Source organism: Staurois parvus, unplaced genomic scaffold (genome assembly GCF_062004578.1).
Source record: "Staurois parvus isolate SC_StPar_1 unplaced genomic scaffold, SC_StPar_1.0 ptg000426l, whole genome shotgun sequence".
NCBI lineage: Eukaryota > Metazoa > Chordata > Amphibia > Anura > Ranidae > Staurois > Staurois parvus.
In genome coordinates, this window is record NW_028318222.1 from 3,884,893 (window position 1) to 3,911,392 (window position 26,500).

General features: G+C 39.4%; 1 protein-coding gene across 2 annotated transcripts in view; it reads left to right on the forward strand.

Annotated features, from left to right (window-relative positions):
* BRF1 (BRF1 general transcription factor IIIB subunit) overlaps nucleotides 1-26,500 on the forward strand; it is a 507,447-nt gene that overhangs the window by 370,454 nt on the left and 110,493 nt on the right. For both annotated transcript variants that reach the window (XM_089687515.1, XM_089687516.1), the window contains 3 exons: nucleotides 13,995-14,056; nucleotides 21,088-21,169; nucleotides 21,280-21,335. In XM_089687515.1, coding sequence (XP_089543641.1) covers nucleotides 13,995-14,056; nucleotides 21,088-21,169; nucleotides 21,280-21,335 — 200 coding nt within the window. The remainder of the gene's footprint in view (nucleotides 1-13,994; nucleotides 14,057-21,087; nucleotides 21,170-21,279; nucleotides 21,336-26,500) is intronic.

The window sequence follows — 26,500 nt, forward strand, 5'->3', positions numbered from 1 at the left end:
AGAGGGACTTTCAAGAGAGTTAGAGCTTGTCACACTCACACACACACACTGAGAAGTCTCCATAACATCGTAACAAAAGGAGACTAGGAGTCACACTGCTTTACCGGAATCTGCTTAAAACCAGGCAAGGCAAGTAACTTACCCTGTAATTCCCTCGCTATTCTATGTTTGCTGTGTCTTTATATACATATATATATATTTTTGTGACATCTCTTTGTAAATATTTATTTGCATCTGTCTGACGCTTTTAGTAATAAATCTTTCTTTCTGAAAGTGTTAAACTGTTTCTAAGCGCTTACTTGCAATTCACGAATCCCTGCCTTTGAAGAGACGCTACTGTTTGTTATATCTCTGTATAGTAGGTCCGCGGGCCGTGCTATATAGATCAATATTGCAATCATTATAGTGTATATTTGATAACGGGAGTTTCCCAGTCTCCGACAAAAGTTGTGGTGGCAGTAGAGGGTTAGTTACGTAATTAACCCGACCCAGTAACAAGCGCATTCAGGCTGCAGGCACCGATTGTAGTCCATTAGCTGGGCAATCGCTGTGTTGGGTGCAGCTGAGTGTGGCCTTGTTACGTGCATCACACCGCGGTTTTAGATCGGCCGGCCCTTCGGTCACGAGTTTGGTGAGAAGGTCTGGGGTCTGACGCCGTGGGCGTGACATATTACTGTTAGTCGCGGTCGTGTGATGGTCGCCCTGTTGGTGGCGGCGACCGCGGGTCGTGGCAACCGGCCTCAGAGATATCACTAAAATCGGCCTCCCTTGAAAAATGCTAACCAAGGCAAACGCCATGTTTGCCTCTTGGTAAATACATCTTTGACAGTGCAGTATGTTTGGTGCCAGAAAACACATGAAAATTTCCGTTACCCCCCAACTAGGGTTGCCACCTCATCCCTTTAAACCCAAACACATATTAATTACACAGCTTCTGATGCTAAATTAATGCAGATAAGGCACTAAATGAGTTTAATTAACACCTTAATCAGCCACAGAACCTGTGTAATTAATATGTGTTCGGGTTTAAAGGGATGAGGTGGAAACCCTACCCCCAACCTTCATATATTTCCAACAGTTAGGCTGGACATACAGTTTACAAGTTTTCTTGAGAATATTGCGTTAGATTTACCAAAAGCCATATAATATGAGGTCAAACCTAAACAACACTATCAGTTGTATCCAATTAGGCAGGCCCTTGCACTACGCAGTTGAAGGTAAATCTAAAGGAAATTGGACAGAAAATTGTAAGAAAATTGTATAGTGTATGGCCAGCCTTAGTCTCATCCTAATGTTGGCCATAAACATGCAACATTTGATACAATCCTTATTTTAAAAAAAAAGGCAGCTTGATATATAAAAATATGTTTTAACAGGCTAACTGAGTATTGGGAAAATTGGGTCATTGTGCAAGCCAATCAAATTCAACTAAATGGATCTTTTTTTTTTTTTTTTGGAGCGTCAAGTGACCATTTTGGGGGGGGGGAGGGAGTGATAATCTGTGATAAATGGTTTGTAACTGGTATGGCCCAATTAGTACTTAAAAGGACATCTGTACTCGGAGAAATGTAGCTGGCCATTACTGACTCCTCCATTCTTTATGTCAGTGATGGTCACCTTACTTAATAAGGAGAGACTCAAGTGTTGCCCCTGACGTCACCGATGGGACATCGCATAATATTCAATGAAAGTAATGCTACATAAAGCTGTCAAAGACTAAAGACATGCAACAGAAGATGGCTAGAGTCTATGGGCATTTTACAACAGACAGTCAGGGACTGCATCCAGAAGCATGTCCCCAGTCTCCAACAACTGTTATCGCTTGTTTGTAGTCATAGACTGGAGAAACATTACAGGAGACTGCTAGAGGTTACTGCTGTTACAGCACCTTTACTAATAATTCATCCTACAACCCCTTAAAACTTACTTTTTCACATTTATCCCATTAAGACTCATTATAAATGCTCAAAGCAAAAAAAAAAAAGGAGAAAAAGAATAGAGAGCACAAAAAAAGTAAAATTGTGTGAAAGAAGCAAAACAAAGGGTTTTACTACTGGAAGCTAGAATATACAGTACTAGAAACCAGAATACTAGTAGAAGTCAAAGTTTTTCTTAAAAAAATACATTTAAAGAGGCGCTAGGAATTTTAAGTTTTGTATGTGCAGTTAGTTGAAGGAAAACTTCATAGAAGCATAACAGCTCAGGCATGGTGGCTGTCACACAGCAAGGTGTCCACCAGGTGGGTACCTGACAGTAGTTCAGACCACAGAAATACAGAAAAGACCACCAAATCAACAAACTGATGACAGTGTCCAAGGTTACTTTAATTTTTAGTAAATATGTCTAATAAAAAACAGCCAATGTATTTCAGGGGCCAAACCATTCCATCCACTCCATCCTTTGGACTACAAGAACAAATAAAAAGCATAATCGTGATAGAAAATTGTGTCCAATTATGCATGCATATATGTACATCAAAAGATATAACAAAAAATAAACATGGTGACAACAAAGTTATCATATTAACTACTTGAGCTCCAGAAGATTTTACCAGGCAATTTTTTGCTATTTAGCACTGCCTGCGATACTTTAACTGGTAATTGCGCAGTCATGCAATGCTGTGCCCAAGCAAAATGTATATTATTTTTTCACACAGATAGAGCTTTCTTTTGGTAATATTTGATCATCACTGGGTTTTTTTTATTTTTTGTGATACAAACAAAACAAAAACAAGAATTTAAAAAAAAAAAACAATATTTTTTACTTTCCACTATAAAACCTATCCAATAAAAAAAATTATAAAATCAAATTTCTTCATAAATTTTGGCCAAAATGTATTCTGCTACATGTCTAGTTATAGCACCTACAAACTATGGTGTGTATATATACTGGAATTTTTTTATACCACTAATGGCAGTGATCAGTGAATGGGACTGCGGCAGACATCACCAGTGAGAATACTATGCACTGTCACTGCAGTAATGACACTGGCTGGGAATAGGGTAAACATCTAGGGCGATCAAGGGGCTAAATGTGTGCCTAACTGTGTAATGTGTGTAAAGTGTTCTGCTTTTACTACCAGATCTCAAAGCAGGGATGAGAAACAGAGAGATCGTTCTCTCTGTACAGAGCTCTGTGTTGATTACACAGCTAATCAGTAGGTCCCACCTGTGAATCATTGGCCAGGACTTGCTGGCAGGCTCCTGCTCTGTACAATCATGTGCACACCCAAAACCCAGAGGTAGGCAGCGCCGTATGAGTACGATGCTTTGCCTACAGCGGCCTCCTTCATTGCGGGTGGTCGGGAAGTGGTTCAATTTAACAAGCTAAAATATTAGAAATTGGATACAGTTTATGCTTAGTATATGCATATACTGCTAATTTTTTTCTATTTTTTTGGAGTGCTAGACCCAGGATTTTTCATGGGAGCTCATCTGATTGCCCCCTCTCTATTTTGTGTTGTGTACGGTATGCTGTAATTTTAGGTACTTCTGAATATCGGGAATTGGTTATTTGGTGTTGGATTTCAGGCAGAATAAGGTATAATGGAATATAGTTCTACCATGGGGTTTCAACTCTGTTATGGGTAATAAACATCTAAATTGAGGACACTGCTCTATTCAAGTCATTATTTTTGTATATAATGTAAAGTATTTGATAGAATGTATACATTGTAATAGTCTGTTGTAATCTTTCAAAAATATTTTTTTTTTTTTTGTCTTGAATTGTATTTTACCAGTAAACTTCAGACCTTTTGAAGCAATGAGAATGTATTAAGCTTTACATTTTGTATTAAAATTGTTTGTGTGGCGCTACTCTTTTATACAAATGGGCAAAGTGATTTTTAACACCCTGGCTCCATGTATCAGGCCATTTAGGCCAAATGCACATGAACTTTTAGCAGTTTCTATATGCTGAGGTGTAAAAAGGCACTTTTTAGCACCCAGGTAGCTGCACATACCCTGAACAGCTGCCAGTACAAGTGAATAGCACACAGCCATGCTCAGAAAACAGTCAATGGTTTCTGAGTGTACGGTGCTTCTTAAATGCAAAACTAGAAAGTTTGGGGGGAAAGTACTGTAGATGGGTAAACAAAGATGCAGAAGCCATACATTTGGATTGGCAGCAGTACATGGCATGTGCAGCTTCCCCAGGCACCAGAAAGTGGTTGGGAATTTATGAACTCTGAAGGTGCATATGGGGTCGCCTATAGAGCAGAGAGAGTGGATGAGAGGTTTGTGTCAGCTCACTTTATGTAGAGCGGACATGGAGAGTGTCTGCTCTGCTCTATGGGTGGCCCTCTGATCCACTAAGGCAGAGGGGGACAGATCCCCTTATGTTTGTTTTTTTGTTTTATTTCTTTTTTTTTTTAGCCAACAGGATCCGATTGGAGGTAGGCTTACTCTCCGCCACTCTCTGCAGTCAAATAAAATGGGTCACGCACCCATGACACTTGCTTCGGTACTATTTAATCTACTGACAGCACAGGACTTAGTCGCTGGGTGAATCGGCTTGTCACATTGGATATCAACATTTACTGCAGTATTGGATAGTTTAGTAAAAGTTTCATAACCTCATCATGAGCCTTATTTCATGTTCTGTCTGATATTTGGCCAACCATGGGTAACTAGCTACCCTGAGGTGCTTGCACCATCCATTTTTCTGCCCTTCCCAAAGGTACTTCGTGAGCACCCTAGGTAGTCCTCAGGTTGTGAGCAGCATTTGGTTCATCCAACTCGGCCAGTTCCATATTTGATTGTTCCAGAACCTCCTTTTTATGCTCATAGACAGGAAAATAAGACAGACCAGCAATACTTCATAGGTAAAAACATGTGTTTATGCATTTGGAGACGCATACATGGGGTCAGTATCAGCAAAAATAAGATACCACAAAAACACACCTGTGCAAACCTGTACTTGTCTGCTGTCTGTAGCAAATAAATTCCATTCTGTCGTCTTTCTGTATTATGTTATTGGAATGAAAACAACCGTTTGGCCACCATTTTCTTTATAATTATCTCTTAAAGTAAGCAAAACAATAATTAACAGAATGTCTAGTAGGTAAATACATTTTTTTTTAAAGGGATCTATACATCACACCTTCATTCTTTATATAGCTAGTTAGGGAAGCCTGCTCATTTCGGTGGGCTGCCCTATGCACAATTGAAAGTAATATGGGCACTTTTTTTTTTTTTTTTCTTTTTCATTCCATTGCACTACAACACATGGCAAAAGGTTTCCATGAATTGTGGTGCGATTTTGCACATGTTCCCTCTTCTCATAACTTTGAAAGGACGAAAAGAGGGACCATTGTAGAAGGTTTGTTCACACAAGATGTTTTTATTGGTTTTTGCTGTGTTTCTGCAGGAAAAATCCATGGACATCAAATAGTACTTTGTATTCAATAATCTGTTCTATGTTGCGTTGCGCTGTGTTGGGGGCATTTTAAAGCTTATCTCCACAATTCAAGATTAACGCCCCACCCCCTGGACATTATGCACATATTTTTGTTTAGGTTTACATAGACTACATGACCAAACGTTTGTGAACACCTGCCCATCACATCTATGGGCATCTTTTTATAAAATCATGGGCATTAACTTGGAGTTGGTCCCCTAAAACAGCCTCGACTCCTCTGAGAGGGCTTTCCATTTTTTAGTGTATCCTATTTAACCAAAAGAACAATTGTAAGGTCAGATACTTATGTTTGACAAGAAGACTTGGCTTGCAGTCAGCATTTTCCTTCATCCCAGAAGTATTTAACGGAGTTGAGGTCAAGGCTGTTTGCCTGACACTAGTTCCTTCACACCAAACTCGTCAAAGCATATTGACCTAGCTTTGTGCAGAGGGGACAGGTATTTTGGGACAGAAAAGAGCAAACTGTTGTCAGCAGGCTAGACGCAGATAATTGTGTAAAATGCCTTTGTATGCTACTGCATTGATAGTACTTTTTATAGATTGTAAGCTCCAAGGAGCAGGGCCCTCGAACCCTTCGTGTATTTTATTGTATTGTTACTGTACTGTCTCATGTATTGTATCCCATTGTAATGTACAGCGCTGAGCAAACTGTTGACGCTACATAAATACTGTGTAATAATAATAGGAAAAATCTGAACTTAATCATTTGGAGGGTTGTCCACATACTGTTGACCATTTAGTGCATGTCAGTGGTTTGCAACCTGCGGCCCAACACAAAATCGTAGGCTTACTTAAATTAATTACTTGATTTTTTTTTTAATGTTTTGTTAAAATGCAAACACAGACAGTGTCTCTTTACTGGACTTTTATAAGTTTTATCTTTCCAAAGAAAAATCCCCCACTTTTCACAATCATGCCTTATTCATGTCATCAGTTTTTAGCAGAACCTATATTTGTGAGCAACTATTTTCAAGAATGAAGCACACAAAGGGCAAAGTTAGAACCAAAATATCCGATGAGCACGTTGAGAATTCATCGAAAATTGCTACTCCATCCATTGGATGAGATATTGATGCGTCAGTTTATAAAAAACAGTGTCCAATATTGCACTGGTTTTATGTTGCTCTCTTTAAAAAAAATACAAAAAAGAGAAGGTATATTACTTCGATAGGTACATTATCTATATCAGTGATCATTAAAGTGGAGCTCCAGTATCCTCTGAAAAAAAAAACCCAAAAAACTGTAGCTGCTGACTTTTAAAAAAACAGCCACTCACCTGTCCCATGATCCAGCAGTGTACTCACCGCAGTCAGGTTCACTGGCTGTCCTCTGTCCCTGCTGCCAGTATATTATGAGCACTCGGCTGTGACAGCTTGCGGCTTCACAGCTGGGTGCCAACTGCGCATACACGAGTAGCCCTGCACACTGTGAATGGTCAGGTAGTCTTCTGGAACCTGTCACGTGACTCCTGCAGGAGGAGGTGAACTTCCACTTCCGATTGGCTCCCCAAAGGTGCCAATTCGTCGTTTTCTGTTCATCAGCTATCCTTATTTTTAGTGTATTTTATGTGTGGCCCAAGACAATTCCTCTTCTTCCAATGTGGCTCAGAAAAGTCAAAAGGTTGGACACCCCTTATATACACCCCTGGCGTATATTATCTTTTCCTGTACATATGACACCATATTACCCAAAATGATGTGTGTGGTGACTAGCAAAGCGCCAATGAAGTTCCTTCATCTTGTCAGGTTGTGGGAGGAGAGTAGTGGCGCCTGCATGTCACACACCACCCCAGAGACAGTATGGCTCCCTAACAATGGTCGTTACTGGATAGGTTGCGGAGACAAAAACTATGCATCTAGTATTATCCACAACGTATGGTAGCATCATGACATTGCCCCCTGTGTTCCGGAGGACTGGAAGTTATGTTTTTGGCAGCTTGGCCAGAGAGGAAAGTCCTGGTTGACTCTCATCGGAGCGTGGGCTTTTAGAAATTTAGAAGCTAACAATAAGGAGATGAATGGGGATTACATGACAAAAGCAGAACATTTAGGCACAAAACATCATCCAATAATAAAATTATTATAAACAACTTGAGACTGGAAATGATAAAAAAAAGGTGTAGCGCTAAAACTAAATGTACAAATCACACAATTAAAAATGAAGAAAAATAAATAAATCGGATAAATATATGGGTGATAGATCCTTCAAGATCTAATGATAAGTGTCTATAACAGTGATAACATAAAGTGCATATGATAAACTGGTCCTTTTCAGGGACCCTCATAAAGTGGCAACGACCAAACCCAATTGGGACAAAACCCCCAAATGCTAGGTCATGTACAGTTACAAGAAAAAGTATGTGAACCCCTTGGGATTACGTGAGCACATTTTTTTTGCCCAATTCATGCAAAACTCCACGTAATCCCAAGGGGTTCACATACTTTTTCTTGCAGCTGTATATGGTGAATTTTAGTTTTAGCGCTACACCATTTTTTTCATCATTTGCACTTGTCCACATATAGGTAGAGGATAGGGTGTCAGCTGATTATTTATTTAGGTTTCCTTATTAGCGCAGGGAGATCTGTTATTATTAACCTTGAGACTGGAGTTTTAGTATTAACCAAAGGATTGCCGTTCAAGTCAATTCAAAGCATGAGTAAAACCTAGTACACACTATGAGAAAATTGGCCGAATGATCATCTGATTTTCCATAAAGGTGCGTATCATGGTGTAACCAAGAATGGTATTAACTTGTACGAAAGTTGTCGACTGAAAAGGCAAACATTGGCAAACAGAGCTACATAGAGTAACAGAGTAGTAGAAGAGGAAGTGTAGGGTCATACTTTGCTTCTGTTAATGCGTGCTTATTGCTATACAATTGTTTGCGTATTATTTACTGTACACATTGAACGGAAATTGGATGTTGTGTTCATGTGTGATAAAAAGTTTTTAGCGTGCACCTTTGATTTTTCATCCAGTTTGGAGGAAACAGATAATTGACCAATTGGTCCTTGTACATACATTTCCGTACAATTTTCTTATTGTGTGGACGGGCATTTACTGCTTGTGTTCTGGTGTAAATAAGCTTTAGCGGAAAGAGTGACAAAGGGGTTTTGGTCAAAACTAGAGCTATTTGAGTGTTATGGGTCAACTTAATCTTCCAAGACTAATTTTATACAGGTATTTGAGAGAAAACATCAAATATAATGAAATAAGGCTTAATGCGGGTGTAAGCCAAGACCCTTTAGTATGCATAGCCTCTGGGAATCACCTTTATTTTGTTTTGGGTCACAAGCTTGAGAACACATTTGATTTGTTTTGTATTAGCAGACCTGTGAAGGAGATAAAAGCTAGTTACTGGTCTCTGTTTACTTATAATAGAAGAGGCTTGGCGCACCTGCACACAGAGCTCCCAAGTAATTCCTCCTTTGAAAGGGGAGTTAGCAGTCACCTTATAGCCTGCAGTTATAGAAAACAAGTCCTCTCTGTTTGAAGCACATCAAACCGCGCAGATGTGAGCGTCTGAATATCATTCATATCTCCCAGATCAGACACAATCACAGCTGTTTCTGTAATAAATGTTGTGCATTTTGTGTTTTAGTTTGGAAGCTCTTTTAACAGCCTTTTTTGTTGGGAAGGGATTTTGGAGAATGATATTTATTAATAAGTTTTTAATAGTTGTGTCTTCATAAGTCTTGAGAATTTATATTAAGGGGACTTTTTCTGGTTAAACATTGTCAAGAATCATTAAGAACCTATCAACACCATAGATAACCTAAAATTAAAAGTAGCCTTTCATGATTTGTGTATTATTAGACTCTTAAAGGACTTGTCCACCCATTAGGATATTTCTTGGGGGAGGAAGCTGAGGGATCGCAGTGTTCCTGGCTTTGTTTCTACATACCTTGGATTTGATGTTGCCACTCATTTTGCATTTTTCATAAAATAATGAAACAAATTAAAAATCCACCGGAGAGAGTGGCAAGACTATATTTCTCCTATCCAAGTAATAACCAGGCCTAACCCTGCTTAGCTTCTGATATTAGATGAGATTGGGCGCATTCAGGGTGTTCTGATTCTCAAAGAGACGTGTTGTTCTTCTCAAAAGCCAAGTTATTGAATATGAACATATCAATGTCCGCCTTCAAAATACACACTCCATCTCAAATGATAGTTGAAGATGTATAGACATACTATGATATACTGTATATCAGGGCTGTCACATTGGAAGAAGAGGAATTGTCTTGGGCCACACACAAAATACACTAACAATAAGAATAGCTGATGTGCAGACAAAGTCAGGCAGATCACAAGTTAATGATCACTGATATAGATAATGTACCTCTCTAAGTAATAAAACTTTTACTTTTTGTATTTTTTTGTTTTCTAAAAGCAAAACAACATAAAACTAGTGCGATATTTGACACTAATGCATCAATATCTGGTTCTATGGATGTAGTAACAATTCTTAATGAATTCTCAAGGTGCTCATCCGATATTTTGGTTCTAATTTGCCCGTCATGTGCTTCAGGCTTGAAAATAGTTGCTTACAAATATAGGTGCTGCTGAAAACTGAAGACAGGAATTAATTTCAAAGAGTGGGAGATTTTTCTGTGGGAAGATAAAACTTCTAAAAGTCCAGTAGAGAGACACCATCAAATTTTTCTTCAACCACATGTGTTTGCTAAGTATAGATGCATTTTTGCGCAAATTTCAAAAAAGTAAAGTAAGTTTACGATTTCGTGCTGTGCCGCATTCATAGCCGTCTTGAGCCGCAGGTTGGAGATCTCTGAAATACATGATTAGCTGGTGTTTTACTGCATGGAATTACTTTATTGTATGGATATGTATTATTTGCTGAATTTTCTGTGTACGAGTTGTATAACTTTTTTTTGTCTTTGCTCATGTAAAATCTTTATTTTTTTAAAAGAACTCTTAAGAACTCGAAGTCTACCCAAGTAAGAGTCCTTCAAGAGATATGACCTAAAAAATACAGCTAGTTTTCGAAATATAACTCTAGCTTCTCCTCTTACAACCTCTGTTAGGACACAATAAGATATCCTTCCGATTGTAACAGAGACAAAAAAGGGAACATTTACTTAGTTGAGTGGGGAGGGTTTAGAACAGGTTTTTATTGCTCTTATTGTGACACCAGCACCCTGTCATTTCTTGTCTTGGTATCAAAGGAATAGGGGAAAGACTTTCCACTGAGGACACCGCAATAAAAACTTGACAAATTCTTTCTGCTCTCTATTGAAAGATTAAAAATGCACAGATTAGCTTTGGCAGCCATCAGTTTGATAATGTGTAAAAGGCAGTAGGATGCATCAAAGTACAGATTTGTGAAAAAGGTGGAGAAAACAAAATTAAATATAACTGAAAATCACACAGGCAGCAAGAGTAGAAAATATAACATTTTGCCTTTTAAGGAGATACATTCACAGAATACTACAGTAATGACTGTACAGTTGTTTTAAATGCAAACAATTTTAATATCCTGAAAAACGTATGAAATATTGTAATGTGAGAAAACTTCTCTGGCTTGGGTTTTGGAATTCTACCTGATGGGAAAAGAGTCTGTTAGGAGTAAGATGATGTCAATGATTTTACCAGCATGATGGTGAACATCTGTTGCTGATGCTACTGGTGGAAATGAGTAAGAAAAGAAATTCATGCATCACGTGTGGTGATACATATAATTTACATGTATGCGTTTGGCTCAACTCCCCACTAAAACCTTTTTTCCATTGTTTTAGATGCAATGGAGAATGTTTAGAATCTCTGTTGGGTTCACATTTATTTTTATAGCCTCACTGGGTAGATTTTAACCCGGTAGCATGGGGTCAGAAGTACAAGAAGTGATTGCAAATCCAGTAGTGAAAGACAGCAACACAAATATTTTAGCAGAATGGGGAAGGTTTAGAATCTATGTAAGATCTTATAGGTGTCTGTATTGTTCTTGTGCCTACGTGAGAAGGTGACTTTTGTATGGGGATGAGCCCATTCTTTTCATACTTCAAGAAGCTTCAACGGTGCTCAGGGAATGGGGAGAGTTGGGTTCGAAGTATTACGGTCCATGCACACTGGGCTTAAAAAACCGCTTGTTCCCTTGGCAGAAAAAGATGCTCATATAGAGCGTTTTTTACAGGAGTTTAGATGTTTCTAGGAGAGTTGAGGAACATTGAGCTCTTTTTTTCTGCCAGAATCTGCTTTTGAAAAAGCAAAGCAGAAGTTTTTTTTTCCCCTTCCTCTAAACGCTAAACTTAAAATATGCCTCTAAACATCCTAATGTGCATGGACACATAGGACAACATGGAGCTGCTTCTACAGGCCAAACGCAAAATTCCTGTAAAAGCAACTTTGTTTTTAGCCAGTGTGCATGGACTCTTATAAGAAGGGTATGCTATTGGACCTTTTTCTGCTATCTGTGTAATAATGACCTTAGTCTTTTACTACCTGGATTCCCCAGCTTCTTTTTAATGTAAAAAGAAGAAAAACAAACTTCTTCCATGCACTGCTATTCTCCTTCTTTGTGCCCCTGTATTTTGGGTATGATAACTTGAACGATCAGTACTTTTGTAATGCTTGCAACCAAAGAAAATATATTTTTTCAAGGCTAAGAAATAAAGAAAAAGACATTGAGGCATTTAAACCACCCAAAATAAGATAGTCACTAAATTTGTTATACCCAGGGTGGGGGGTAGCTTGATCTTACTCTTGAAGGGAAGCAGCAATGGCTTTGATGGAGTGGGTGAGCAGTACGTTTTTTGCACTCTTGCAATACATCAAACTTCATCACACAAACCTCATGTAGCCCATTTTTAAGGCTAGATGAGAGCTTGCCTAAATGGTGACACTACGCAAATCCAAACCTAGACAAAGAACTCCCACTGGACTTACAAGATGACTATTTACTGAAGTTCCTTATAATTGCTACTAATATGGACTTCAATAAACAGACATCTCAGTCATTCAGTTGGAGTGCTTTCTTTTTCCTTTTCTTTTTCCTTTTCTCTTGTTCCTTTCCTCTTTTTCCTTTTCTCTTTTTCCTTTTCTCTTTATCCATTTCTCGTTTTTTCTTTTTTTCTTTTCTCTTTTTTACTTTTCTCTTTTTCCTTTTTTTTCTGTTTTTTTTCCTTTTCTTTTTTCTTTCTCAGTGGACTTGCACTTCCATAGATTGCTTAAAGGATAAGCTCACCTTTTTTAGAAAAAAATAACAAATGCACATATTTTTACAGAAAAAAAAAGTGCACTTATTATCTTTTCCTGCAGGAGCCTGGAAAGCATTGCACTTGTCAGTGTCGGTGGCTTAGGGGTGCAATGTCAGGCTTCTGCAGATTTCAGCCCGCACCTTCATGCGAGCTAGTTAGCACCCTCGCAGTTCATTCAGAACTACAAGCTGTTTGCCATGGTGGATGATGTTACTTGTAGTTAATTCATTCACAGAAAACCGTTTTTGGATTGTGACAGTGGGTGCAGGGAGAAGATCCCCTCGCCCACTGTCACACTGAGAGGGCGATCATGAGAGAGGTGGTAGGAGCTAGAACATGTTACATGTTCCACCCTAAATACGGGTGTAGCATGTTACATGTTCCAAAAGATGAACTTATCCTTTAAGGATACGTTTTGTAGCTCTGTGTGTTGAAAGAATTCATTACAATTTTATTTTTAAATATATCTTGATAATACAGAACAAACCGCAAATATACTGTAGATTGAACATTTTATGAGTACGAACTTGCACTTTAAATTCAGTTCCCTGTCTCTTCGCAATCTGCAAGTAGCTGCAAATTAATTAGTCGGAAGTAGTTACTATAATAGCTGTCCAGAGCGAAGAGTTCAAGATGAACTGATAATGATGGTGTTTTGGATGAAGTCAGGAACATTAAATGTGGCTGTGTGCATCTCAGAAAAGCTCATTCTCTCTATAGAATACAGAGGAGCATTGCACATTTCTTCTTTGTCTCATTGTTTGTATACCAGACATGTACAGTAACCTCTGTGTACAAACATTTCTATGGACACCCATCCAAACTATTAAATTCAGAGGTTTCCTGTAAAGGGTACTGATGATGCTAGGGCATATAAAGACGTATTAGATAATTGTGTGCTTCCAGTTTTGGAAAGACCCTTTTCTTTCTCAGCATGGCTGTTCCCCTGAGCACAAGGCCAGCTCCATATAGTCACGGTTTGCTGATTTTTTGAGCTGTGATGGTCAGTTGGCCAACAATTTTTGGCTGTTTTAGTGTACATGGAAGCAGTCAATGGTGTCAGTGTAAAGTATACTAACATGTAATAAAATAAAACAATAGAATTGTGAATGTCTTAAAATATTTTGCATTTAGAATAGGAACTGAATGTTTTAAGTTGTTATGTCATCTATTATTTTATCATTGTCCACATGATATGACCATTCAGCACAGCCCAACCGAGCATTACTTTTCATACCCCATCCCACAATATATGATTACCATGAAGTTTCTCCTTTCATGATCTTTACAATGCAAGCAGAAAATGCATTCAACATTAATGTAAAAAAAAAATATCTCATTGATGTTTATTTTATTTTTGTACAGGTGACAATGCAGAAGACGGAGAGCTGGACCTTAATGGGATTGACGACAGTGAAATAGACAGGGTGAGTCTTGTAATTTTCTTCCTTCATGTCACCCAGTATAAATGTGTTTAATCAAAGTTGTTTTTCTCCATCCAGTGTCCCTTGTTGCGCAGTTTCCAGTGTTATGAGATAAATGAACTTATTAGCTCCAGTATTGCTGAGAATGCTTCCAGTGATCTATGTAACTCATGTTACATTGTATACAAGCAGTAAACAGCTGGATGTCCTTAAAAATAACACATGAATATCTCTTTGTAGACGTGTTATTAATTCATATAAATGTTGGCAGTGATTTAGTATTACTGGGGGGAAAGAAAGTCTATTGTTTGGTATCAAACTGGTGCTTAAAGCTGCAGTCCACCACCCAAAATGGATATATATCGGTCTTGGGTCAAGCATGGCAATTTGAATTACTCACCCCCTCTCTACTATCAATTGAAGATTTCTGTGACAGGAGATTCCCATTATGTGAACTGTTGGGTGTGAATGGAGGAACACCTGATACAAAAGTTCATATCACTTAACCACTTCCATACCGGGCACTTTTACCCCCTTCCTGCCCAGGCCAATTTTCAGGTTTCAGTGCTCTTACACTTTGAATGACAATTGCGCAGTCATGCAACACTGTACCCAAACTAAAATTTTATCATTTTCTTCACACAACTAGAGCTTTCTTTTGGTGGCGTTTAATCACCACTGAGGTTTTTATTTTTTGCTAAATTAACAAAAAAAAAGTTTGGTTTTTTTTTCTGTTATAAAAATTTGCAAATAAATAATTGTTCTTAATAAATTTAGGCCAAGATCTATTCTGCCACATTGCTTTGGTGAAAATAACCCAAATTAGGATGTATTATTTAGTCTGTAGGAAAGTTATAGCGTTCACAAACTATGGAATATATCTGAAAATCGACCAATCCTGAAGTACTGACAGCCAATCTAATTTCTTGAGGTCCAAGAATGTCAGAATAGTACAGATATCCTCCAAATGACCACTTTTTGCAAAGTAGACAGTCCGACGCATTTCATAACAGGCATGGCGAGTTTTTTGAAGTTGTAATTTTTTTGTAATAATTTTTCGGAAAATTAAGAAATTAAAAAAATTATTTTCACTATTTTTTTTTTTTACATACTGTCACCAGTGCAGTACAGCGTCATCATATAACTGGCATGGCGGTGATCAGGGACACTGACTGGTGACAGTACGTAAAAATAAAAATTGATAATTGTTTTTTATTTTTTTATTATTATTAATTCTTTATTACCTTTTTCTCTTTTTTTAAGATTTGTTTTCATATTTCACTATGACTAAAGTAGTATAATGTTACCATAGTAACATTGTACTACTTTGGGGAAGTGATCAGTATTTTTTTTTTTTTTTAACAGCATTTCCCTGAATGCTATTGATTCATTCAGGGTTTTTTTGTGCTTAGCTGTGATTTGGCCACGGCTAATCATATGACACAGCTGGGCTGTGATTGGCCCAGCTTGTGCATGTGATCGCTGTGACCATTCACAGCTAGACACACTTGTATACAATGGATGGCATGAAAGGAAGCCATCCATTTTATACAACTGTCATGTGACCTGCTGTGATTGGTCACAGCAGGTCACATGGTATTGGCAAAGGTGCTCGTACACAGATCTGTCATCAGCCGTGTCCAAGGTACATGGCCAGTGACAGATCGCACCGCAGAGCGGCCCTGCGGTCATGCGCAATACGCTTTCTTGAAATGATGCCATATGGCGTTCACCCGGAGGAACGAGCTGTTCGCCCGGCCACCATCTAGGCAGCAACTGGTTAAAGGATAAGTAGCCATTTTTAGGGTGGAACATGTAACATGTTCCCACTGCTGCAGCTGCTGCCGGATCACCTTGCCCCCCCCTATCATGAGAGCAGTACAGGGAGAAGTTCCCCTTACTAGCTGTCACTATTTAAAAACAGCACGGCCGCACATGGTTCCGCCCACACGCCTGCATCATTCATTCACAGATTTCTGTAAATGATTGAACTACAAATCCCGACAGCTTTAGTGGCTGTCGGCTTGTAGTCTTCAATGAACTATCACGGCGCTGCTGAGCACCATGATAGTTCATTGAATCTCACTGTCAGTATATCTGCCGTACAGCTGAAATACTGACTGGTCTGCACAGGTCAGCATGTCAGTCACCACTGTCTGCTCTGCCCCCCCCCCCAACTCTGTTGGCTGTACTTCTCATTTAATGGATAGGATATCTCTCTATCCTGTAGCTAGAAATCATCCCCTCTCATGCTGCAGCTCCACCTATGCTGAACATTTGGGAGTTTACAGTTGTTTGCCTTTATTTTCTGTTAGTGTGGGGGACAAGTTTGCATGGTGATGGGGAATGTAACTGCAGTGTGGTTCTTGCTGCTTCACAAGTGGTTGGTAAGGACCACCCATGTGGCCTGTGCACTATTACACTGCACTGCTCTCTTTCGCTTGGCATTGCCTATTCCTTAGTCACACCAAGCTGCTGTTTATTTAACAGCTACGTGACCTAAAGCCTTTAGCACAAGGCAGTGAATGGATGGCAGGTTCAGAGGATACAGCAGTGTCAGTGTTATTGTTGAATACTTAATTACCTAATCCTGCAGCTTCCCATCATATCACCTCCTCAAGTGTTTGCCAACCTTTGTTTGCTTGTGAGCTGCAAACAAACACAGAAAGAAGTGGTGGTTAGCCACATAAAGGATGGAAAACAAGCAGATTGCTGACAGTCTATGGGCATCTTTAGATGTGGGCAGATCTTAGAAAGTGTCTGAAGGTGCTCATACCCTGAAACAATTTTAATATGATTAAAAGAAAAGTTTGGGATTTTAAAAAAATAACAAACAAAAAAAAGAACTTCATACCTCACCTAGGTGGATGCAGCATTGGTCCAATGCTTCAGCTGTCCTCCGCCGCTTGTAGGACTAAGAACTCAGTGATCAAAGACCACTGAACACTCTCCGAAGTTCTCGGTCTCCAGAGAGTGAGGACTGTCAGTCGGTTGCCCTGCTAGTGCTCACTGGAGCACTGGGCTGTGGAAGGGGTGGGAGCGGCTGGCTCAGGCTCTCAACAGCATTGTGAGATTCTGAGCCAGCTGTCGGTCAGGCATCTGGATGGATCCTTACATTACAGCTGGGATCTTTCCACAGCATGGACCGGCTCTGTGGCTTCAGCCGACAGCAGGCTTTAGCCACGGTGGCTGAAAGTGGGTCAGAGGAGTTCAGAATGAAGTGCAGTCCTGTGACCCATAGGAGAAGTAAGGCCAGAAGACCGTTGATCCTTTATCATCTTTAGAATATTTTGGGCATATTCATGTATTCATTTGACTATGTCTGGACAATAAGAGATTTCAGTAGACCTGTGCTTGATGTAAGAGGTCAGTCAGTTTGAGAAATCTTTAGGCTACTTTCTTTGTCTGACTTAACAGATGAGCTATCTTTGTGGGTACATTTCTGTAAGGACGTCAGTTGGTCTAGCCAGCAGATATACAGTCAGGTCCATAAATATTGGGACATTGACACAATTATAACATTTTTGGCTCTATACACCACCACAATGGATTTGAAATGAAACAAACAAGATGTGCTTTAACTGCAGACTCTAAAGTGGACCTTCACTTTCTCAATCAACACTGACTATTTTTAATTCTTAAGCTGCTAGCATTAGTAAATAGACAGGAAAGTATATTGTAATTATTGTTTTCAACTTTTTTTTTTAACATTTCTTCAGTTACTTCCTGGTTTCCATGCCTGGGCAATGATGTCATACATTACAGGTGTCTTCAGGAGGGTGCAATGGGTTTTCTCAGCTAAGCACACCCTTCTGCCTGCATGCTTGAGCAAAGGGCCAATGGATTCCAGGAATCGATTGCTACATAAACCATCTGCCCTTATGCAAGATGGCCACAGCCAGAAATGCTAATTGTGGTTTTCAAAGTGATTTCTCAGCAATATAAAGCATGAAGACCTGGATGGATGGGCGAGTTTGCTTTGAAAATTAACAATTGAATCAAATTGCATTCTTGATTTGTAGTGCTCAGATGCAGTGTAGTTCCACTTTAAATATGCTAAGGGACCTCTGTACACCTGGGATCATATGGACAAAAATTGTCACCTATTTCATTTATTTTTATGCCCAGACATACACTTTAAGCAGTATTAGTCTGTGTTGCCTGTTGGGTTATGTAATCGGGGAAATGGAACATGCTTCCAGGTACATCATTTCACATTAAATTGGGATGCTTAGGAGTTCGTTCATAGGTGCTTCTGACCTGCTCTTGGCCTGCTTTTGATTTTCTTTTAAGTTGCTTTTACACTTTCATTGAGTTGTAAGGAGAGCAAAGACGTTTTGATTCAAATGCCTGTGTACACAAGTCCTTTCTGTAATTGGCGCACTATGTGGGTGTTCTTTTGAACAAGTTCCCCTTAATCTCTTCCCGTCCACCCATAGTCTATAGACAGTGGATGGGAAGCTTTGCCGATGCAGGCTAACATACCTGTACTTCAGCCACATTGGCGGCTCCTGCACAGCTCACAGAGCGTGCACCTTCTGATCGGTATATCGCCCGGACACAGCGAATCACATTATCGCTGTGTCCAGGGTGATCACATGGTGTTATACCATGTGATTGCTGTGTCCAATCACAGCAATCACATAGTAACATGCAGTCACCGGGACATGCAGTTCTGGGCACCGGACAAGTAATCTTGTTTTACATTTAGCCCTGTGGGCTACTCCGGTGCTGGCAGAAGATCACTTATAGACAGAGAAGACTGGCTTCTCATCTGGTGGCACAAAACCCTCACTGCTCTGCACATGACAGCAGAGGAAAGGGCGGGGGAGTGGTGTATCCTTTAGTGTGGTTGCCCTTCTGAGCAAGTACATGGACTCCTGTCTCTTATCAAACATCCCTTTTTATCTCCTAATGTATCGTATTACAGCTTGTTCTAGCTCCGCATTCTATTGCAGCTAGTAATCCTCTGAAATGCAAGGCCAGCACTGTGTGTTTTGCCCCTCTCTCCACAAGTAGTGCATACAGTGCCTTGAAAAAGTATTCATACCCCTTTAAATTTTCCTTATTTTATCATGTTACAACCAAAAATGTAAATGCATTTTATTTGGATTTTATGTGATTGATCAACACAAAGTGGCACATAATTGTGAAGTGGAAGGAAAGTGACAAATAAATATGTGAAAAGTGTGGCGTGCATTTGTATTCAGCCCCCCGGAGTCAATACTTTGTAGAACCACCTTTCGCTGTAATTACAGCTGCAGGTCTTTTTGGGGCTCATTCTAACACATGAATATGATTTTATATAAACCATTCCTTTGTAGCTCTGGCTGTATGTTTAGGGTTGGTGTCCTGCTGAAAGGTGAATCTCCACCCCAGGCTCAAATCTTTTGCAGACTCTTCTTCTAAGATTGCCCTGTATTTGGCTCCGTCCATCTTCCCATCAACTCTGACCAGCTTCCCTGTCCCCGCTGAAGAAAAGCATCCTCACAACATGATGCTGCCACCACCATGTTTCACGGTGGTGATGGTGTGTTCAGGGTGATTTTCCATGCTAGTTTTCTGCCACACATAGAATTTTGCTTTTAGGCCAAAAAGTCTAATCTGACCAGAGCACCTTCTTCCACATGTTTGCTGTATCTCCCACATGGTTTCTCGAAAACAGCAAACAGAACTTCTTATGGCTTTCTTTTAACAAAGTCTTTGTTCTTGCCACTCTTGCATAAAGGCCAGATTTGTGGAGTACATGACTAATAGTTGTCCTGTGGACAGATTCACCCATTTGAGCTTTGAATCTCTGCAGCTCCTCCAGAGTTACCATGGACCTCTTGGCTGCTTCTCTGATTAATCCTCTCTTTGCCCGGTCTGTCCGTTTAGGTGGACGGCCATGTCTTGGTATGTTTGCAGTTGTGCCATACTCTTTCCATTCTCAGATGATCTCTGTGAGATGTTCAAAGCTTGGAATATTATTTTTAGAATCTAACCCTGCTTTAAACCTCTCCACAACTTATCCCTGACCTGTCTGGTGTGTTCCTTGGCCTTCATGATGCTGTTTGTTCACTAATGTTCTCTAACAAACCTCTGAGGGCTTCACAGAACAGCTGTATTTGTACTGAGGTTAAATTACACACAGGTGGACTCTATTTACTCTATTTATTAGGTGACTTCTGAAGGCAATTGGTTCCACTAGATTTTAGTTAGGGCTATCAGAGTAAAGGAGACTAAATACAAATGCACGCCACACTTTTCAGATATTTATTTGTAGAAAATATTGAAAACCATTTATCATTTTCTTTCCACTTCACAATTATAGGCCACTTTGTGTTGGTCTATCACATAAAATCCCAATGAAGTACATTAAGGTTTTTGGTTGTAACATGACAAAATGTGGAAAATTTCAAGGGGTATGAATACTTTTTCAAGGCACTATACATACTTTCCTGACTTCCTATTGACTGTCAGAGCTCTGCTCCTCTTCTGTTCCGGGGATGGGTGTGCTGTTGTATCCCGCCTCTGAGAGCTGATTGGAGGGAAGGAAACACCCCCTTGACATAGCACACAGGAACAGAGCTGAGGCTGTCAATCACAGACTGTGTGCTGGAGATCCCTCCCCTGTCACTTTTTTACCTCTTGATGTCAGGAAAACTTTTCGGAAGTGACTCCTACAGATAGCAGAGGAACAGAGCAGCAGAGACAAATGACACTCAGTGCTCTGGATTGAGACATGTACACACTATAGAGGGATATGCTTTGTTCTTATTTCATGTCAGAGGTTTACAAACACTTTAATGCTCTTTTTTTTTTTTTTTTTTTTAATTTAGCAAGCAACTGGATGGGAATGATTTGACCGCACCTTCCAGCTGTAATTTTCCTTAATAAAAATCTGATCTACTGCAGTCACAATGTAGCTCAGTCCTAATAAATGATGTCCAACCTGTGGATGGGCCGAGTGGACTCCTTGCTAGCAGATGTCATGTCACCCTGATTTGATAAATGACGAGGGTGGGCTCACTTTGGGTTTTTGTTCTCTTCAGTATATTCTCAATGAGAAGGAATCCGAGATCAAGACTGAACTGTGGATGAAGGAGAATGCCGAGTACCTACGGGAACAGAAGGGTGAGTGACACGGGTACACAGACACACTTTCACTTGCAGACATGTCATGTGGAATGACAGCATCCAGCATACATCACTCATGTTCTATTGTCATGTTTCTGTGTTTTCAGAGAAAGAGGAGAGAATCGCTAAAGAAAAAGAGCTTGGCATTTATAAGGAGCAGAAGGTAACACTTTCCTCCTGTGTAATCATATGTTACCTCTTTATGACAAGATGTTCTGGCTTGTGCACTGGTTGTGATTGTATGATATTTCATATCAAAGCAAAATGCTTTAAAGGTTAGTTCACCCAAATCTAATAGTTTGGGGGATGTTGGAAAGTTAAATCACCACTTTGTTATGTATCTGTAATGCTGGAATAAAAGGTATAAAACAATGTAACACAACCAGCAAAAAAAAAAAAAGACACTGACATATGGAGGTTATTGCTTTAAAAAACAGGTGGTGGCTAAGGTTAAGATAAAACACAAGCAATACAATATAATCTCAAGTGTATTCCCTTTATGTCAGCTTTCTTTTCTCTGCTTAGCTGCATATATCCTCCTTGCCCAAACTTAAATATATACAGTGTATGTGTGTACGTGTGTATATGTATGTATATATATGTATATATATATATATATATATATATATATATATGTATGTGTGTGTGTGTGTATATATATGTATATATATATATATATATATATATATATACACACACACACTGCTCAAAAAAATTAAAGGTAGACTTTTTAATCAAAGTATGGTATAAAGTCAATTAAACTCCTGGGATATTGATCTGGTCAGTTAAGTAGCAGAGGGGGTTAATCCGTTTGAGCTGCTTTGGTATTAATTAAATTAACAACAGGTGCACTAGATGGGTAACAATGAGACAAGCCCCAAAACAGGAATGGTTTTAAAGGTTGAGTCCACTGACATATTTTTACCTACTCCTCTATTTTTTGGCTGTTTTTCACTAGTTTTGCATTTGGCTAGGGTCATTGTCACTACTGATAGCATAAGGCGATACATGGACCCTACAGAGGTTGCACAGACAGTCCAACTCCTTCAGGATGGCACACCAATACGTGTCATTGCCAGAAGGTTTTCTGTGTCTCCCAGCACAGTCTCAAGTGCATGAAGGAGATTCCAGAAGACAGGCAGTTACTCTAGGAGAGCTGGACAGGGCCATAGAAGGACCTTAACCCATCAGCAAGACTGGTATCTGCTGCTTTGTGCAAGGAGGAACAGGATGAGCACTGCCAGAGCCATACAAAATGACCTCCAGCAGGCCACTGGTGTGAATGTCTCTGACCAAACCATCAGAAACATACTTCATAAGGGTGGCCTGTGGGCCCAACGTCCTCTAGTGGGCCCTGTGCTCACTGTACGGCACCATATAGCTCGATTGGCATTTTCCATTGAACACCAGAATTGGCAGCTCCGCCACTGGCGCCCTATGCTTTTCACAGATGCGAGCAGGTTCAACCTGAGCACATGTGACAGATGTGAAAGGGTCTGGAGAAGCCATGGAGAACATTCTTCTGCCGGTAACATCGTTCAGCATGATCGATTTGGTGGTGAGTCAGTGATGGTCTGGGAAGGCATATCCATGGAGGGACACACAGACCTCTGCAGGCTAGACAATGGCACCCTGACTGCCATTAGGTATCGGGATGATGGGACATCCTAACGTTCCTAAAACATTACCCAGTCCATATCAGTATAGTGATCCAGCATATTTTTTCCCCATTGAGATCTGATGTGTTTGCAAAGTGTTCCTTTAATTTTTTTGAGGTGTGTGTATGTATATGTGTGTGTGTGTAATATATATATATATATATATATATATATATATATATATATATTAATTTGAGAGATACACACACACACACTTATGCACCATCGTGAAATTATGGCAGTGGAATACACCAATGCATTTTGGAGAGAAATTTTTCTGTGTTTCTTCTGTCTTCTACGGTGTTTGCCTGACAGCACTGTGCAGAGCTCCAAATTGCCAGTCTTCCCTTTCCTAGTCTAATTTCTGCTGTAAGGGGATTAATGGAAACTAATGCAATATTTAGGCACTAACAATAGCTGTATATAAAATATATTTAACCTTTTTTTAAAATAAAATGTATAATTTGATTACAGGATTCTTTTTTTTTTTTCTGTTTGGAGTTCATTGTTCATAACAAAGATTGAAAACAATTGAAATGAGGCCGCCTACACTAATGCCACAGCAGTTCTGACCAGACTGGTACACAGCTTGGTAGGATAGTAAACAAGAAAGTGTAGAGCATTATCATTTCATTCTGGCAGCACAGATGTCTGTGTTTGTTAAAGCCCAACTCTAGGATAGGAGTAAAACTGTCCCAAATGGTGGAAAAAAATATATTTTTTAAAACTTTACCTGTATTTTACTTACCTTGACCATGACCTACCTTCAAAAAAGAACCAAAAATACATTTTTATACTCATGATGTGCATAGTAATAGAACATATGTGTGCATTATTTTGCTTTTTTTGTCATCCTACCTAAAACACACAGATCTTAAGGCTGGCCATAGATGGATTGAAATGTATGTTAGTCCCTGTTCGAAAGAAGTAAATTGTTAGATCGACTTCTGTTGAATGGAAATCTTGAAAAACTTTGTTGGTCATCGGCTGCATCTTCTGATCAGTGTATTCTAAGAGCAGAGAGTCCCACTTGTGTGGGTGGAAGAATTGATGTTTATTGATCAGCCTATAAAAACAAAAGACCCGTCTATGGACAGCCTAACACTCATGTTGGCACTAAATCTGAAACTTTTTAAAAAAATCTTTCCTAAAACACACTGACAGGTAGAGTGTATCTATGCGGACCAAATGTTATCATACTTTACTCTTCAGCCTCATATACTTTAGCTTAGTTGGTACATTGGTAGTACACTTGGAATAGCTGAATGCCAGTCTTTATGGTACGGAGGGAAAGGGAGTTTCCATGTGAGAGTACCTCCCGATTGGCGTGACTGAATGCACAACAAAGAAGGTGTTAAACATATTTTAGGGTGGAAAGACCCCTGGATGTCTAAAAATACCATGAGGGGCTCCAGTAGTCAAGAACCAGTGGAAAACTCCATACCATGTGGTAAAAGATACCAGTGTCATGCCAACGTTTATTTCAAATAGGGTAGAGGGTTAAGTTTATGCAATGCAATCTCTGGGGAGTATAATATACTCGATGGGCAAATTTCATTTGAACAGAGATCATCAGTTTAGTGTAGTGTTACCCTATCCTCACTGTCCTCCTCAGAGAGGGTTGGTTCCACTTGTGGAATAAAACAGATGTTTTGAAACGATGGGAAGGGCCTAGACAGAGGAATGGGGTTTTAGGAGGTCCTGTGTTCTCAACAAGGATTCAAGGGTGTATTAGAAAGAGGATGGATGTGGGAATTGAGCTCTGACAGTGTGTCTGACTTGGAGATGTCGGAGGAAACTTTGATTAGGAAGACCATATTCATCTTTTAGACTACATTCACACCTCCATTTTTGCAGATAGTATGTAGATGCAAGATAATTGGTGGGGAGTCCTGGCATCCAGGACCGATCACTTGCAGGTAATCACCACATAGGGGTTACCAGCAGGAGCCAACAACCTTCCATTGCTTTCAGTGGGGTTGCCTCCCACAGCTAGGACCCCCAGGACCTCCCATTGTAGAAAAAACAAACAATCTTATGGGATTGTTGCTAATAATTATAAAACAAATGGAAAACTTCTAAAATGTATGAACTGCATGTGGCCAGTCACTATTTCATGGCATGAATAGGCGCAAGCACAGCGCGGTCCTTCTATGATTACCAGCAGGCATGTAGTATAGACAGATTTTTTTTAGTTTGTTTATTTTGCTGATTAGTTAATTTCCATACTAGCAGCTCTCTGAGTTTATTAGGCTTTATCTGGAGATCTTAACCGATCTCCCTTTAGACATATAAAACAATATTTTTTTAATTGGAGGCTGGAGTATTTGAAAAATTCAAATAAGCATCTGCCTTTGTGTGGTTTTGATTTTTGTTTCTTTATTTGCAGTGCACTTCCCAAAGTCCTGCAATGCTAGCAGTCACAAACTTATTGCTAATAAAAAATATTATTGTTTTGTTGTTGTGTCTTGTTCGGTAACTTCAAAGTCATGTGCGTTCTAGGGCTCCCCATTCTTGCAGAGTGCTCAGTTCCTGCTCTGGGCTTTGAAGAGCGGGATCTGAAATTTCTGACCTAAAGGACACTACAACTTCAAAGGCAGAGGAGGTCAGGATGTACAGAAAAGAGAAAATGGAAGCTGATAGAGTGATGTTGGGTTGCTGGACTTGAGAACCTTAAACATAAAGACTCTTATTTTGTTTTGTTTTAACTGTCGGGACAGCTCGAACCAGCTGCTTGTCCTTAGTCTGCCAATCACAGTAGTTGTAAAACATCCAAAGCTTTAAAACCAAGGCATGTTGTTATAAAATTGTGTAAGCGATTCACTATATTGCTTTTTAAAAGACTATAGCCTTGCCATAGTTGGGCAGACAGCTCCCCAAAACTCCAGTTTTCATTGGCCTTGCCTAAGAGACAGCAGTGGTGCATGCCTGGTTAATCCCATCCTTTTCAACAATTTTCAACTGTTACTTGACTGCAGTAAAGAGATAAATTAGATCTCCTGTGCTGCCAGAAAGGGCTGTGCTCTTATGCAAACCTCAGAGCTGGATGGACAGAAGAACAAACAATTTGGCAGTTAAAAAACAGGGCTATTTTGACACTACTCATATATATGTATAAATCAACATTTTTTTTGCTAGAAAATTACTTGCAACCCCCAAAAATTATATATATACATTTTAGCAGCAGTCCTAGGGAATAAAATGATGGGTGTTGCAATTTTTTTATGCCACATGGTATTGTGCAGCAGTTTTTCAAACACAATTTAAAAAAAAAAAACATATGAATGAATTTTAGTGCACAAAAATACAATATAATACCCACACACAATATAAAAGATGATGTTATGCCAAGTAAATACAGTCATGGCCGAAATTGTTGGCACCCTTGATATTTCTCCAGGAAATCATGTATTTCTCACGAAACGTATTGCATTAACACATGTTTTGCTATACACATGTTTATTCCCTTTGTGTGTATTGGGACAAAACAAAAAAAGGGAGGAAAGAAAGCAAATTCGACATAATGTCACACAAACCTCCAAAAATGGGCTGGACAAAAGTATTGGCACCCTTTCACAACTGCGGATAAATAAGAATGTTACAAGCATGTGATGCTCCTGTAAACTCACCTGGGGCAAGTAACAGGTGTGGGCAATATAGAAATCACACC